The sequence below is a fragment of the Gymnoscopelus microlampas genome (genome assembly GCF_963454915.1).
Source record: "Gymnoscopelus microlampas genome assembly, chromosome: 10".
NCBI lineage: Eukaryota > Metazoa > Chordata > Actinopteri > Myctophiformes > Myctophidae > Gymnoscopelus > Gymnoscopelus microlampas.
The window spans coordinates 40630363-40645362 of NC_139947.1; the positions used below are offsets into that span (position 1 = coordinate 40630363).

At 44.3% G+C, this 15000-nt stretch overlaps 2 protein-coding genes across 2 annotated transcripts in view; both read left to right on the top strand.

Moving 5' to 3' along the window:
• The window catches only part of xkr7b (XK, Kell blood group complex subunit-related family, member 7b), a gene marked incomplete at its 3' end in the record, with an annotated part of 59044 nt that extends 56365 nt beyond the window's left edge, over positions 1-2679 (top strand). Inside the window, exons 3-4 of the mRNA XM_084069353.1 lie at positions 1220-1439; positions 1863-2679. Of these exons, the coding sequence (XP_083925479.1) occupies positions 1220-1439; positions 1863-2679 (1037 nt within the window). The remainder of the gene's footprint in view (positions 1-1219; positions 1440-1862) is intronic.
• An 8702-nt stretch (positions 2680-11381) lies between these two features.
• ccm2l (CCM2 like scaffold protein) overlaps positions 11382-15000 on the top strand; it is a 7856-nt gene continuing 4237 nt past the window's right edge. Inside the window, exons 1-5 of the mRNA XM_084069204.1 lie at positions 11382-11745; positions 12652-12822; positions 13066-13149; positions 13370-13553; positions 14215-14957. Of these exons, the coding sequence (XP_083925330.1) occupies positions 11716-11745; positions 12652-12822; positions 13066-13149; positions 13370-13553; positions 14215-14957 (1212 nt within the window). The 5' untranslated portion in view covers positions 11382-11715. The remainder of the gene's footprint in view (positions 11746-12651; positions 12823-13065; positions 13150-13369; positions 13554-14214; positions 14958-15000) is intronic.

The following is a 15000-nucleotide window of genomic DNA, read 5'->3' on the forward strand; positions in this document are numbered from 1 at the left end:
TGTTGTGTTTTCTCTGTGTGTGTTCTCTGTTTGTGGTGTGTGTTCTGTCAGTGTGTTGTGTGTGTTGTCTCAATTTGATGTGTGTTCATAGTGTGATGTGCGCAGGCCTCCAGGTAGAACTTTGTCTTTTGTCTTTCTTGTTCTCTGACCTCCCCCTCTCAGCAAATGGTCTAAATAACAGATGTTTGGTTATATTTAGTTAATTCAGTGCTTTGCCTGTAAATCGACCACATCAAGTAGTTGGCCATATTCATTCTGCAGCTAAATAAAGTTTTGTTTATTCAAAGTTCAAACCACATTCTACAACTACTTCACTACCTGAAAGTTTCAGGTAGTCACTAGCGAATTTGGGTGGTGATTGTGTTGATTGGCTTCTGCAGCGTGAACCACAACCACACCGTCAACTACTGTAGCTGTCGCCATTAGGCTAAGTGTTGCACTCTACACTAGGCTTACAAAAAAAAAATCTCAAGTCAATAAGGTGTCAACTTGACTGACGTCTGCACTTATTTCAGTTGAAAACATGTTTGTTGAGTGACACGGTCCGGCAACGAAGTGCAGCACTTTGCTTAAAAGTAATAAGTAACAATGATTAGTAGTAATATACAACACTTTGCTGTTGGTGTTTATCACAACCTGATACTCACATTACTGGACAGTATATTGCTCAAGAGAGCTGCTAAGTGCAGTTGTAGGTATGTATGGTGAATTGAGTGTTTAGTGTGTTGTTTTGTAGCATTTTAGCTCACCTGGCCGTTGAGTGGGCGACTGTGAAGTGACATAAAAATATTTATGTGGTGGAATATTCATTATTGACTCTCAACTGAAATCTCTTGTGTTTTAAGTTGGCAGCATACTTCAAATAAAGTTTAATTTTCTTCTACTAAAATCGAACAAGTTCTCTGAGGACAAAATTGTTTTATACTCAATGCAGCGCCGTTTGGAGTGCTGAACTTTACATTCCATCCACTGTATGGTGAATCTCAGAGGTCCCAGTAGGTGTGCAAAATCTCCTGCTCTCTGAGTTAACCTGACCTAACCTCCTCAGATTACCTTTCTTCAAAACTGTGCATGGTACGTTGCTGACAGATTAGAGGCAATAATACAGCATAAATCACAAGCACCTTGAATTTCTGACCAATCACAGTCTTGCAGTACATGCCACACTAACATGTTTTTGCGTATCTCTCGCTCTCTCTTTTTGTCTGTCTCTATGTAGGTCTGTCGGCCTCAGCGTCCCTTGTCTCTCTGGCGTGGATGATAGCATCCTACCAGAAGGTGCTGAGGGACTCTCGCGATGACAAGCTGCCCATGTCCTACAAAGCGGTCGTAGCTCAGATGCTGTGGCACTTTTTCACCATCGGAGCACGTACCGTTGCCTTCGCCCTATTTGCCTCTGTCTTCCAGCTCTACTTTGGCATATTCATCGTCAGCCACTGGTAGGTTACCTGGTTAGCTTTACTAGCCCATACCAATCTGGGTCAGACCCGGCCATCGCACCATCGTGCCAGCCTCTCTGGTCATAAATTACATAATAAATTAAATTAATTAAGCTCAAACGTAAGAATTATTGTTATTGTCCTTTTCTCCCCTTCCTTTAGAATCATACACACAGATATTCCAAAATATTGTACGTCAGGTGTCTATGCTCTACATGCTGGTCAACCATAAGTAAAACCCTCATTCAGCACATCATCCAGTCTCCCTGAATCCTATTACCAATCCAATTACCAATTACCAATACCAGTTCCCTGTGGCGAACACTACTTTCATCCTAGCCTGCCTAATACAGTCCTTACCCACTAATACAGTAACAATAGCTGTAGTTCTATCATAGTCAGTGTAATCTGTTGTGTGTCCAGGTGTGTGATGACCTTCTGGATCATCCAGGGAGAGACAGACTTCTGCATGTCCAAATGGGAAGAGATTATCTACAACATGGTGGTGGGAATAATCTACATCTTCTGCTGGTTCAACGTCAAGGAGGGCCCCAGCCGCCTCCGCATGACTGTCTACTACACCGTCACCATGGTGGAGAATGCTGCCCTCACAGCCGCCTGGTACACCTACCGCGGGCCACACACCTCTGACTCCTATGCCCTGGCTGTGGTCTGCATGGTGGCATGCAGCTTTGCCCTGGGGACCTTCTTTATGTTGGTGTACTACTGCCTGCTCCACCCGGACGGGCCCGTGTTGGGCTCCAGGTGGGGTGGCTGTGTGGTGGAGGAAGGGGAGGGTGGCGAGGGTGGTGTGGCGGGGGTGATCGACTCCTGCCTCACCCCATCCCAGGGCTCCCAGACCCCGGGAGGGGGATCGGAGAGTGCGGTTACCAGTCCCCCGAGAACCCTCCCCAGGACTAGAGACACTGGGGAGCCTGTCCCCGGGGAGAGGGACAGGGACAGTTGTGTGCCTGTCTTCCAGGTGCGCCCCTCGCCTTCTTCCTCTCCAGCGCTTCTCCACAGAGCTGCCTCCTCTTCCTCCCGGGCCCAGGATGGCCCAGTGATCCGGATTGACCTCCCCAGGAAGAGGTACCCAGCCTGGGACGCGCACTTTATCGACCGGCGGCTTCGCAAAACCATCCTGGTTCTGGAGACCACCTCACCTGTCAGTCCCCGGATACAGTACAGGAGTACCATGATGGGAAGCAAAGAGGTGCTGGAGTACGAAACCACAGTATAAAGGAACCAAGATCGAGTTCCATCCTTACAAAAGCAGAAATGCGTCATGGGATTGTGGCTGACACACAGGTTTCTCATTGGACCCAGTAGACCTGTAACATGGATGGGAGCTTGAGGAACGAATGCAGTATCTTAAGGATACTGGTTAAAAATGTATAATAGTTATGTTCTTGAACTCTGACCAATCAGAATCTGGAACCAAGCCTTCATATTGTCCATTAGGACCAGGAGCTGTTTCTGGACAAGTGATTTAAAAGTGGTTCTCCAAAATGTCTGTGACCAAGTTTGACCCATAATTGGCAACAAGGACATATAAACAGCCATATGGATGCGGGTGCTTGAGAAAGTACGGTTTATTAGGTAACTGGTGAAGAAAACTGTTGAAAAAAAATAGAGAGCCTTAAATAAATACTCAAAATATTGAAAATGTAATGTGAGACTGAAGTTTAGAATTGCTCTCTTGGACCCAGTACAGGAGTAGCAGAAATCGGTGCTAAAGAGCATATGAGGGGTACACAATAGTGCTAAAGGAGGATATGAGATAGCTTCTTAAGGACTGAGTGGCTCTTAAACTCAATCTCACAGCAATGGACTGTAAATCATTTAAGGGAGAATGAGAGAAGAGTTGGGGTGGGTTCTTAGATATTAAGAGCGTCGTCTCTTCTCCTGGGAACTGGCTAGAGTAGAAGTAATCTAACCCAGGGACATAGGACAAGGAGAGATGACAAATAAAGAGAAGTAGCAAAGTGTGGGGTTTCTGCGAGACAACAGGGGCTGTGAACCCAATCAGACAGTTTAAAAATGCCACCCCTCACCCCAGGACCCAGTGTCGTGAAAATGAGCAGTCAGTTCAGCAGGAGATACATCAGATATTTTGGGGTTCACATTAAGTATTTGGCAAAAAAATAATTAACAAATTTAAAAGAAATCACCTGATATACAGTATGGTATATTCAGTGAAACACACTATGGAAATGCCACATGCTATGCTTGTTGCACTGCTGTTGCACTTGTAGCTTTGGACCCCCAAAAAAAGGAATTCTTGTGTCTGTGTTAAAGCAAGGGAGACTTCGACAGTGGTTCCCATCATGTGTCATGTGATGTGTTATGTGATGATGACTTACAAGATATAAGGCCTGTAATTCAACTTTTTGCTATGGGCAATAGTTGGTCTGAGATTATAAGCTATTACAATGGGCTGCTAAAATTGGAAGTGTATTTCATCAGCCTGTGTACCATGGTCTACAAACAGTCAAGACAGAGTACTGGTTCTATTCAAATGTTTATTCTAGCTCTAATTGCCAAGTAAAAACGGTGCAGTATACAAGGAACCGAACCTTTAGCCAAGTTACTGTGAAGCAACTGTGGAAGGAGGAGGTTTGCCAGGATAACTTTCTAGTAGGCTACCAACCTTTATAACATGAACACTCCATTCTTAGGTAACAATAATTTCTCAAAGACTAATCGGTCGCTAGCAGCGGCGGGCAATGTGTACAAAGGGCAGGGAATGCCTCGTTCATGGGGAATCATTGCAATTATCCCATCATGAGCGGGGCTCAGCAGGTTACCCACTGTTACTGCTCTCACTGGTGATAAAGTTGAATACAGGAGGCTAGCTTATTGATGACAACATAAATGGCTGCTAAAGATAATAATACTAACAATGAAAATGATAATAATGATTCTAACATTGGTGCTGATTATTAGTTTAATTACAGAAAAGCATAAAGGCAACACTTGGGTCAATCCACTCATTCATGTCTGATGAGGAAAAAAGGCTCGCTTTATCTGATCGCAAAAACAAACAAACACCCAAAAAAACAACAATCATTAACCATGTTGTCTTCAAGGTAACAAAGCTTTGACTTCAACAGAGGTGGACGCACACTGATCCGCTCAGTGTGTCGTGCATGCAGCCTCGCCCCGGACATCTAAGGGCATCACAGACATGTCCCTCCAAGAAGTTAGCCGCCGATAATGTACATGGTAATAAACCTAAAATGTGGCTTTTGGCAGTAAAGCATCAAACTGTCAACAGACAGTACTGATGCCTTAACTGAAGACAAGCTGCAGTAACTACTGTCTTTCTGTTTTTAAAATGTAAAAGGTCATGAAAAGGATTTAGATTTCATATCAACCAAAAGCTGTTCTTTACAGTAAATGCACTTAAATGATATGTTGTCCACCGAAAGGGCAAATATACTTTTGGATAGACGAGATAAAGGTTATTCTGTCATTGTTACTGCTCTCACTGGTGATGTGAAGCTGAACATGGAGTTAATTGATGACAACAGACGTGGCTGCTAAAGATAATAATGCTAACAATGATAATGATTATAATGATTCTAACATTGGTGCTGATGATTAATTTAATTACTGTATGTCAATCACTGTCATGTCAAACATGACAGAAAAGCATAAAGACGACTCCTGGGTCCAACCACCCAATCATGTCTGATGAGAAAAAAGGCTTGCTTTATCTGATTGGATCGCAAAAGAATAAAAAAAAAACATGTTGTCTTTAAGGTAACAAAGCATTGACCTCAACAGAGCAACGGTGATCAAAAAAAGGCTAAAAGTAAAACAAAAAGATTACAGCCATCCTTACTTTATTACAATGAGTATTTATGTTGGGTTCGTTATTGATTTATTTATTTTTGTATTGGTTTATATCTATTTATCTATTGTTAAGACTTGCCTGGTGAACATGTCTTTGCTATGATTCTTATATTAAGATGTACAAATGGAAATATAGATAGTTGTTTTTTTTTACTCATTCTATATATCTGTATATAACTAGAGTGGCGCTATACTAGAACATGTGTGTGCCTGTGCCTGTATGCGCGTGTGCATGCGTGCTTGCGTGTGTGTGTGTTTTGTGGTTTGTAAGGACGGATGGATGGATGGATGGTTGGATGGATGGATGGGATGGACGGATGGATGGATGTTCTATAGATTTTTTGATAAAGCTGCTTCATAACGGAAAACAAGTAGAAAAAAAGAAATAGTGAAGAGATGTAAAACAAAACAGACAACTCAACAAGCTGTGCTGAAATCTGTAGATGGATCTATAATGTAGTAAACATGGCCCTCTGGCCCTCAATAAAACTGACACCTGGCGTGTGTGTGATTTCTTTAATTGGGAAATAATTGTGCTTTATACGCATCCAGTAAAATATTCAGTGTCAATTTAACTGAAAGTACAAATGTATCCATAAGGTGCCATTTCTACACAAATGGATAAATTAACACTGCAGGATGAGTTAATCATAACATTTAAAGATAAATAAAATAGGTAAATAAGATAAAGGTTAAAGGTATAAGGTCCTTACACAATGCAAGCTTCCACACCAGTTTCGCAGAGCGAAAAAAGAGTCTTTTAATTATTCGGAACGAGTCCGAATTTTCCATATATTCGCATATTCGCCGGTGTGTAAGGACCTATACACTGGACACATACACTGGTATCTGATAGGCCTATGTACTGGTGTGTACATGAGGTATTATTAATGTTTATGAGGTATCATTGATGTACATAAGAAATCACTGATATACATGAGGTATACTATCATTGTACTGTGTACACACACACACACACACACACACACACACACACACACACACACACACACACACACACACACACTCCCAAATGCGTCAAGAATGAAGGTTTGATGTTTTGTTTGAAGTACAATGGCTGTGTGTGTGTGTGTGTGTGTGTGTGTGTGTGTGTGTGTGTGTGTGTGTGTGTGTGTGTGTGTGTGTGTGTGTGAGTGCGCCTGTGCGCATGCGTGCACTAAAGTGAGCATACATAAGTGTGGAGGTGAACAAGATGTAACTGTATGTAACCTGTGATATGTGGTTAAATCCTGATGACCTGACATGGTATATACTGTAGTGGCATGGCATGGTATACTGTAGTATGGCATGGCATGGCATAGTATGGCATGGCATGCATGGCATACAGTAGTATGGCATGGCATGGTGATTCAGGTGATTTAATGTGTTTTTGGTATAGGTAAGATGAGGTCAGCAGCTGTGGATCCTCCATTCTTCACCACACTGACTTGAAATTACCTACAGTACCAATGACTTTCAGTCTTAGACTCCTGTCATGTTTCTCTCTTTAGAGCTATGAGGAGAAGAGGGCGACGAGGGCGAGAGAGGTGGATGGAGAAAGATATAAGGAGGCAGGTACACAGAACCAAGGAGTGAAAAAAAGGAGAAGTAAGAAATATAGGTAGCCAGGGAAAGAAAAGGGTGAGAGAGAGAGAGAGAGAGAGAGAGAGAGAGAGAGAGAGAGAGAGAGAGAGAGAGAGAGAGAGAGAGAGAGAGAGAGAGAGAGAGAGATGAGTTGAGATGAGATGAAGAAAGATGAGGGTACGTGCCAAACAGATGGGAAGGAGAGAAACAGAGAGAGAGAGAGAGAGAGAGAGAGAGAGAGAGAGAGAGAGCGAGCGAGTAAAGGAGACAGGAGGAGAGGCGAAGAGAAAGAAAGGACAGGAAGGAAGAAAGGAGAGGAGAAAAGGGTAAAGGAGAAAAGAGAGAGACTGAGAAGAAAACGAGAGAGATGAGCTAGGAAGGAAAGAGGGAGAACGAACGCAAAAGCCACTCAAAAGATAAATGTCCCATCTTTGTCTCCTGTTGCCTAGGTAACCGGCTGATCGTTAAGCCGCTAGCCCTATGGTCGCCATGGAGTGGTTACCCTGACGATGGCAGTAGGTGGGGTGGGAGTGAGGGGGTTTTGTGTGTGTGTGTGTGTGTGTGTGTGTGTGTGTGTGTGTGTGTGTGTGTGTGTGTGTGTGTGTGTGTGTGTGTGTGTTTGCCTGCTATTAGTTTGACTTGTGTAGCATTACAAAGCCATGACCGAGAGGTTCAACTACACAACTATACCCAGGTCAGCCTCCATGTATGTGGGTGTGGGTCTGGGGTGTGTGTGTGTGTGTGTGTGTGTGCGTGCGTGCGTGCGTGCGTGCGTGCGTGCGTGTGTGCGTGCATTTGCGCATTTGTGCGTGCGTGTGTGTGTTGAAGTACCGGGAATCACATCATAAGACAGAATGTCACACTTAATGTCACATCATTGAAGAAACACACACACTGCAGATTGTCAAGATCCTGCCTGCAGAATCACTGTTCAATTTATTGTTATTATTAATAATATTAATATTAATACTAATATTACTACTATTACTACCAGTATCAATGATTAACCACTTAAACCCCATATGTTTGACCGGAGTTCCTCAGAGCTCTATACTAGTCTTTTCAGTTTTCTGTTATTGCTGGGGTTTAAGTGGTAAAAAAAACACATTACAATTTGTATTAAGTATTACACAGTCATACAACATCACCATCCCTTCTCTCTCTCTCTCTCTCTCTCTCTCTCTCTCTCTCTCTCTCTCTCTCTCTCTCTCTCTCTCTCTCTCTCAGACACACGCCCACATATCATATTCTCACATATACAGTACAGTACAGTATAACACACACACACAGATGTACACACATCATAATTTCACATATACAGTACATGTCCTACATAGGTGCACGCGCACACACACACACACACACACACACGCACACGCACACGCACAGTGTGTGTGTGTGTGTGTGTGTGTGTGTGTGTGTGTGTGTGTGTGTGTGTGTGTGTGTGTGTGTGTGTGTGTGTGTGTGTGTGTGTGTGTGTGTGTGTGTGTGTGTGTGTGTGTGTGTGTGTGTGTGCGTGTGTGTGTGTGTGTGTGTGTGTGTCCACATAAAGGCTTTAGCCAGTGTTCCATCATTCCTCCCTTCTTTCCTTCCCTCTCTCTCTCTCTCTCTATTCTCTCCTCTCCTCCTCCCCTCCATTCCTCATGTTTCCTCTCATTCTTCCCTGGGCAGGTTATTAGCTGTGTGTCAGGGTGACCTACTGGTTATAGGATCTGCAACAGAAGAATCGCATGCAGGTACAGCGTGACCCCAACCACATCTGATGTGTATATCACTGGTTCTCAACCTGTCGTCCGGGGCCCACAGGTGGGCCGTGAAGACATTGTAAGTGGTCCCTCAAATAATTGGATTTTAATGATAATATAGCATTGATATGTTTTGTGTTGTCGTTTTTAATCTATGAAATGGTGTTTCTGTAAAAGCTTGAAAAGTTTTAATTGTGATAATGCCAAATATCAACTTGAAAATATACTACATTAGTTACATTGATCCAGGTCAGAACACAATCGATTAATTGATCATAACAAGCTCTGAAAATGCACCTGGCCCACCCATCTGACCACCTAACTGGTGCCGTGTTAAGTGGTCAGGAGGAGGGTAGGCTTTTGAGATTTTCCAAGTGGGCCCTGATCCAGAAAGGGCTGAGTGAGAACCACTGGTCTATCTGGAAAGCCAATTGGGTCTCATTCACATATACTTCAATTACTTACTGAATATATATAGAGTTTTAACTCGAATCTTTGCGTCTGGGGGCCCCTGGAATAAAATATTTTGAGATGGGGGGTCCGCGGAGAAATACATTTTGGGGGTCCTTGACATGAAAAAGGTTTGAGAACCACTGATATTATAGCACCATAAGTTTAAAAAAATATATCTGGATTTAGAAGACATTTGTAGAATCTCCAGAAGTAAAGATTTGAGTAAAAACAATAATCTGTAGATCTGCTATTTTTGAATAGCCCAAAGTATAAAATAATGGTTATAGCTAAAAATCTAAAATGACACAGTATGCGTTCCTGAATGGTTTAATTCTTGAGAAAGCAGCATACAAATAACTAACATAGTATTCCTGAAACTTTCATAGTCCCTCGATGTTGTGCATGCCCTGCAGGTACGGTATGTCAGAAGAAGAATGCCAATAATTGGCATTACCAGATGATGAATGTTCCTAAATGTGATGCATGTCTGCTCATATTGATTTGCAAGTCGATGCCCCGGCAACACTATAAATGGCAAGCAGACTTAAAGTTGGTGTAATTGATATTTTGGCGTGGTTTTGTTTTTGTTAAAGCACTATCATTACAATAGTTATTGCTAGGCTACGGTGTTTGTTTAGTAACAGGGGTATCCCCAGTTTGTTTTCTAGCTCTTTAACAGTAAACATAAAATATATACTTTGTCTTTAGGTCAGGATACCAATTTATGAAATGAGGAGAGAAAGTCGCCCCATGCCGCTCCATGCCGTATGCATTAAACCACAATGTTAAAGTAACTTTAATGAAGTATAACAATAAATAAGGATAAGGATAGGGATGGGGATAGGGATAGGGATAGGGATAGGGATAGGGATAGGGATAGGGATAAGGATAAATAGAATTTTGTGTTCTGAATGTCTTGAGCAAGTTGCTTTTTACAGTGACTGAAATGAATCGAAAACATTGACTTCCTCTGAGAACAAACAAACCATGTTATGCTTTGTAAAATAGTCAGCAGTATTGTATACGTATACGGTGAGTCTTAGTCAATGGCCTCAACATGCCACCGTATGAAACAGACATTTTATTGTTGTGTGCATAGCTGGAACAAGACTAGTCTAATAATGACGTGGCCTCCCTGTCAAACCTTCAACTTCAACAATATTAAGTTACTGAGAGTGAAATGTGTGATTGAAGCAGGACGAAACACAATGAGGTGTTTAGTTGCACTATACAGGCTGACTGATTGTGTGCAAATTAATGCCACTTTGTTCATGGTTTATGGTAACATTAATAAATAGTCTTACCAATCAAATCAGATCTTGTGTGTGAATGAGACCCAATGTGTCATGTGAAAGTGTCCTTGAAAAACACCAAACCCTCATCTCCTCTCCTCGCCTCTCCTCCCCAGTCTTTGCCACAACACTGCCTCCATGTGGTCAGATGAAAATAATGATTCTGGATCTAACAAAATGATTAAAATAAAAAATGCATTGTTGGTATTGTACAGATATGGGAATTATTCCTGATATGAGTAATTACTGGACACTGTCACACTGCCAGGGTTAGCAGATGATTGCCTATCTATGAACAACTACTGGACACTGCCAGGGTTAGTAGATGATTACCTATCTACTGTATGAAGGAATCCCAATATGATGACAAATTAATTATGTGCCAAGTTATGCCAACCACTGTTATGTGCCAAAACAGCTTGTGTTAACCTGTGTCTGTGGTGACTAATTGCCCTTCACAATGACTGTTCTGCTTCTTTCATAATAGGACAGGAGGGAACAAGATGCACTGTTTAATATCAAACTTAACAAACCATCTGAGGATTCGACAGATTCCCGAATTATCCTGTTTGTGTGCGTGTGTGTGTGTGTGTGTGTGTGTGTGTGTGTGTGTGTGTGTGTGTGTGTGTGTGTGTGTGTGTGTGTGTGTGTGTGTGTGTGTGTGTGTGTGTGTGTGTGTGTGTGTGTGTGTGTGTGTGTGTGTGTGTGCTATCAGGACAGAAAGGAGAATGGACCTTATCAGCCTCTGGTGGAGTTTCCTCTCACACAGGAAGTGGACTTCCTGTACTTCCTGTTCTCTCCTGTGTGTGTGTGTGTGTGTGTGTGTGTGTGTGTGTGTGTGTGTGTGTGTGTGTGTGTGTGTGTGTGTGTGTGTGTGTGTGTGTGTGTGTGTGTGTGTGTGTGTGTGTGTGTGTGTGTGTGTGTGTGCCACAGGCCACAGGAGAGAAACAGAACAATCACAGTCTGGACAGAGAGAGAGAGAGAGAGAGAGAGAGCGAAAGAGAGGACAAGAATGAGAAACCTGAAACACAAAAACTAAAAATAATATTAGGAGACAAAAAACAGACAGACAGACGAAGAGAGAGAGAGACAGAGAGAGAGATAAAGCGACAGATAGACAGACAGACAGACAGACAGATGGAAAAAACTGAAAGACACTATTTCAGCCGAGACTGAAACGCAGCCAGGGAGTGTGTCAGCCAGTGAGCGTGTGTGTGTGTGTGTGTGTGTGTGTGTGTGTGTGTGTGTGTGTGTGTGTGTGTGTGTGTGTGTGTGTGTTGTTCCTAACCAGCAGATCATCATCATCCTCAGCACAGCGTCGGTAAAAGGCCTGTCACTACAACAATGGAATATGAGCCCAAGAAACCTAAAAAGGTGAGTTTAATTTGTACTGCTGTGTTGTTTCTCATATCATGGACCCCCATCAGAAAATATTTTGTGCCAGGCACCCCAATACAAGATTTTGAAAAATATTCGAAAATGTAAAAAAAAAAAAAAAAGATTTTAGAAAATAGCTACAGTACAAGCTCACACATTATGAGCTTGTAGATCTGCTATTTTCAAACAGCCGATGTATAAAATAGGGTTAAAGTGGTTAAACTGATTTTGATTCTATATTAGCTCATTTTGCTGGGGACCCCCTGGCTGGAACCCCCTGTTTTTCTGTTGTTTTGTGTTGTGCTGTGTTGTTCTGTGCTATGTTGTGCTGTTTTGGGTTGTATAACTTGCGTTGTATTGTATGGTGCTGAGTTGTGTTGTGTTGTGTTGTGTTGTGTTGTGTTGTGTTGTGTTGTGGTGTGGTGTGGTGTGTTGTGTTGTGTTGTGTTGTGTTGTGTTGTGTTGAATTATGCCGATGTGAGACGTGACATGTGAGTGGCGCACGTGCGAGTGCGCTTGTGCGTGCGTGCGCGCGCTTGTGCGTGCGTGCGTGAGTGACCTATCGTGAGTCTCAGCGGTGAGCTGTCACTGATCTCTACTCTCCTGCCAGTCGGAGCTGTCAAACTACTGGGTGAATGGGCATGGACGCACGCACACGCACGCACGCACGCACGCACGCACGCACGCACGCACACACACACACACACACACACACACACACACAGGTGCGCTCGCAGACACGCACGCATGTGCATACTCACACACATACTAAGCAAGCAGAAAGCTTGTTATCAGTTACCTGACTTACCTCTCTCTCTATCCCCTCTTTTTTTCTTTCTCTCTATCCTCTCCTCCTATCTCTGTCTCTGTCTCTGTCTCTGTCTCTGTCTCTTCTCCTCCCAGGGTTTCGTGTCTCCCATTAAGCGGTTGGTGTTTTCTAAATCGGCTCGCAGGCAGGCGGAAAGGGGTGGTCCGTTTCCACGGAGACCACTGCACACTGTCCCCCTCTACGCTCCTGACTACCTCATCCACCCTGACAGACTGATCTTTGACTACGTCGAGAAGGAGGTGAAGGTGAGGACAGGACAGGACAGGACAGGACAGGACAGGACAGGACAGGACAGGACAGGACAGGAAACGTTAAAAGATGTTGAGAGAAGGTCATTGGGAATAGAATAGAATAGAATAGAATAGAATAGAATAGAATAGAATAAGGTTGAGTCGAGTCGAGTCAAGTAGAATAGAAATCTACATTCTAGTGTGTATAGTGTGTTGACCTTAACTTGAGCTCTGGCACCTTTCTCTCTCTCTTCCTAGTTCCTGGGTCACCTGACCTGGGTGTCGTGTTCTCTGAACCCATCCAGCCGAGATGAACTACTGCAACTACTGGACACTGCCAGGGTTAGTAGATGATTACCTATCTATGAACAACTACTGGATTTTGCCTAGTAGATGATAATAACCTTATCAATATCGAAATATGTGTATTAACACCTTACAGTTTGAGAAATTAATGAACGAATCAATCAATCAATCAATCAATCAATCAATGTCTGTCTGTCTGTCTGTCTGTCTGTCTGTCTGTCTGTCTGTCTGTCTGTCTGTCTGTCTGTCTCTGCAGCAGTTGAAGGTTCTTCCTCTGAAGTTGAGTGTAGAGCAGGACTGTATTCTGAGTATGTCAGCTCGCTGTGTGCTTCTCACCTGGAGAGACAATGAGAAACTCCTGCTGAGAATCCCAACGCACGAGATTGCTGCTGCCTCCTACCTGCGGGATGATGCACTGCATCTGCTGGTGCTAAAGACAGGTAACCACACGCAGGAAGCTAGCTTTACATCGCCAACTGTATTAGAAACTATATTTCTATTTTTATCTATTTACATTTTGGTTTGACGGCTATAGACAGATAGTTAACCGGAATGTTCACCCCAAGACACACTCGCCCCCATTTTTTCCTCGCCCGCTCGCCCCTTAGCCGTTCGTGTATTATTTTACTGAGGATAATGTTAGGAATAAGTTTAAGGTTAGGCATAGTTTTACAGAGGTTAAAGGAGAGTACCGGTCATTTTAGGTTGTATGTTTGATGTGTCGCTAAGTTTTTTTTTTTTCTCCTAATACTCATCGTGGAGTCTCATGATACTCAAACATGCGCTGAATGTCCCGCATGAGCTACCGCTAATGCAGAACGACATGACGCTGGTTGCTTGTTTCTCTCACAGAACCTGGCGTGTGCCAGATTTAAAATCTGAAATGACCGGAACTCTCCTTTAAGTTTAGGAATAAGGTTAGGTTTTGGCAGGTTACGTCGGATTTGACCCGGGGCGAGCGTGTTTTGGGGTGAGCGTTCTTGTATTCGACAGATAGGGTCACAGTGGTACTGTGAGCTACCATATGGGTCTGTCACACACACACACACACACACACACACACACACACACTCACTCCGCCACCCTGACCCCCCTACCAAGGTCTGAACGTGGACACAGTGGTCGCCGGGGGCGACAGTCTGGAGAGAAACGCTGGAGAGGCCCACCGACGCCGTCAGACGGTCAGCTGCAACGCCGACCCCAGGCCAGCAGGGGGAACCATGGAGAGAAGGCACACCATTTGTGGTCTAGACTGGAGGCCATCCCTGAGCAGGAACAACAATGCCCAGGACAAAACCCAGAACCTTGACCGAGGAGGAGAGAGAGGAGGAGGAGAGCGGGGAGAGCGGGGAGGAGGAGGAGGAGGAGGAGGAGAGAAGGGAGGAGGAGGGAGTTTGGAGAGGAAGAGGGTCACGGGCAGCTGGGAGAGGAGACCCCAGCAGGCGACCGGTCGTAAACCGGGCAGCTGGGAGAACCGAGGTCGGAGGCCAATGAGCGGTAGCTGGGGGGTGGGGGGAGGAGCCGGGGGAGGCGCAGGCAGCTGGGAGAAACGCTACCGAGCGGCGGGGGGAGGCGCAGGGAGCTGGGAAAAGAAGAAGGCGGCGGGAGGAGCAGGGAAGGCGGGGGGAGGGAGTTGGGAGAGGAGAGGAGGAGGCGCGGGTGGTGGTGGCACCGGTGGCGGGGGAGGCGGAGGGGGGAGCTGGGAGAGGAGGCAGGCCTGCACGGGGAGCTGGGAGCGAGGGAAGAGCTACGGGAGCTGGGAGAGGAGGAACCACAACCCACTGGAACCTCAGCCCAGTCCAGATGCTTACTGTAACCTGGTCCTACTGGCTGTGGAGAGCAGAGTGAGATATCCATCTATCTATCTATCTGTCTCTCTATCTATCT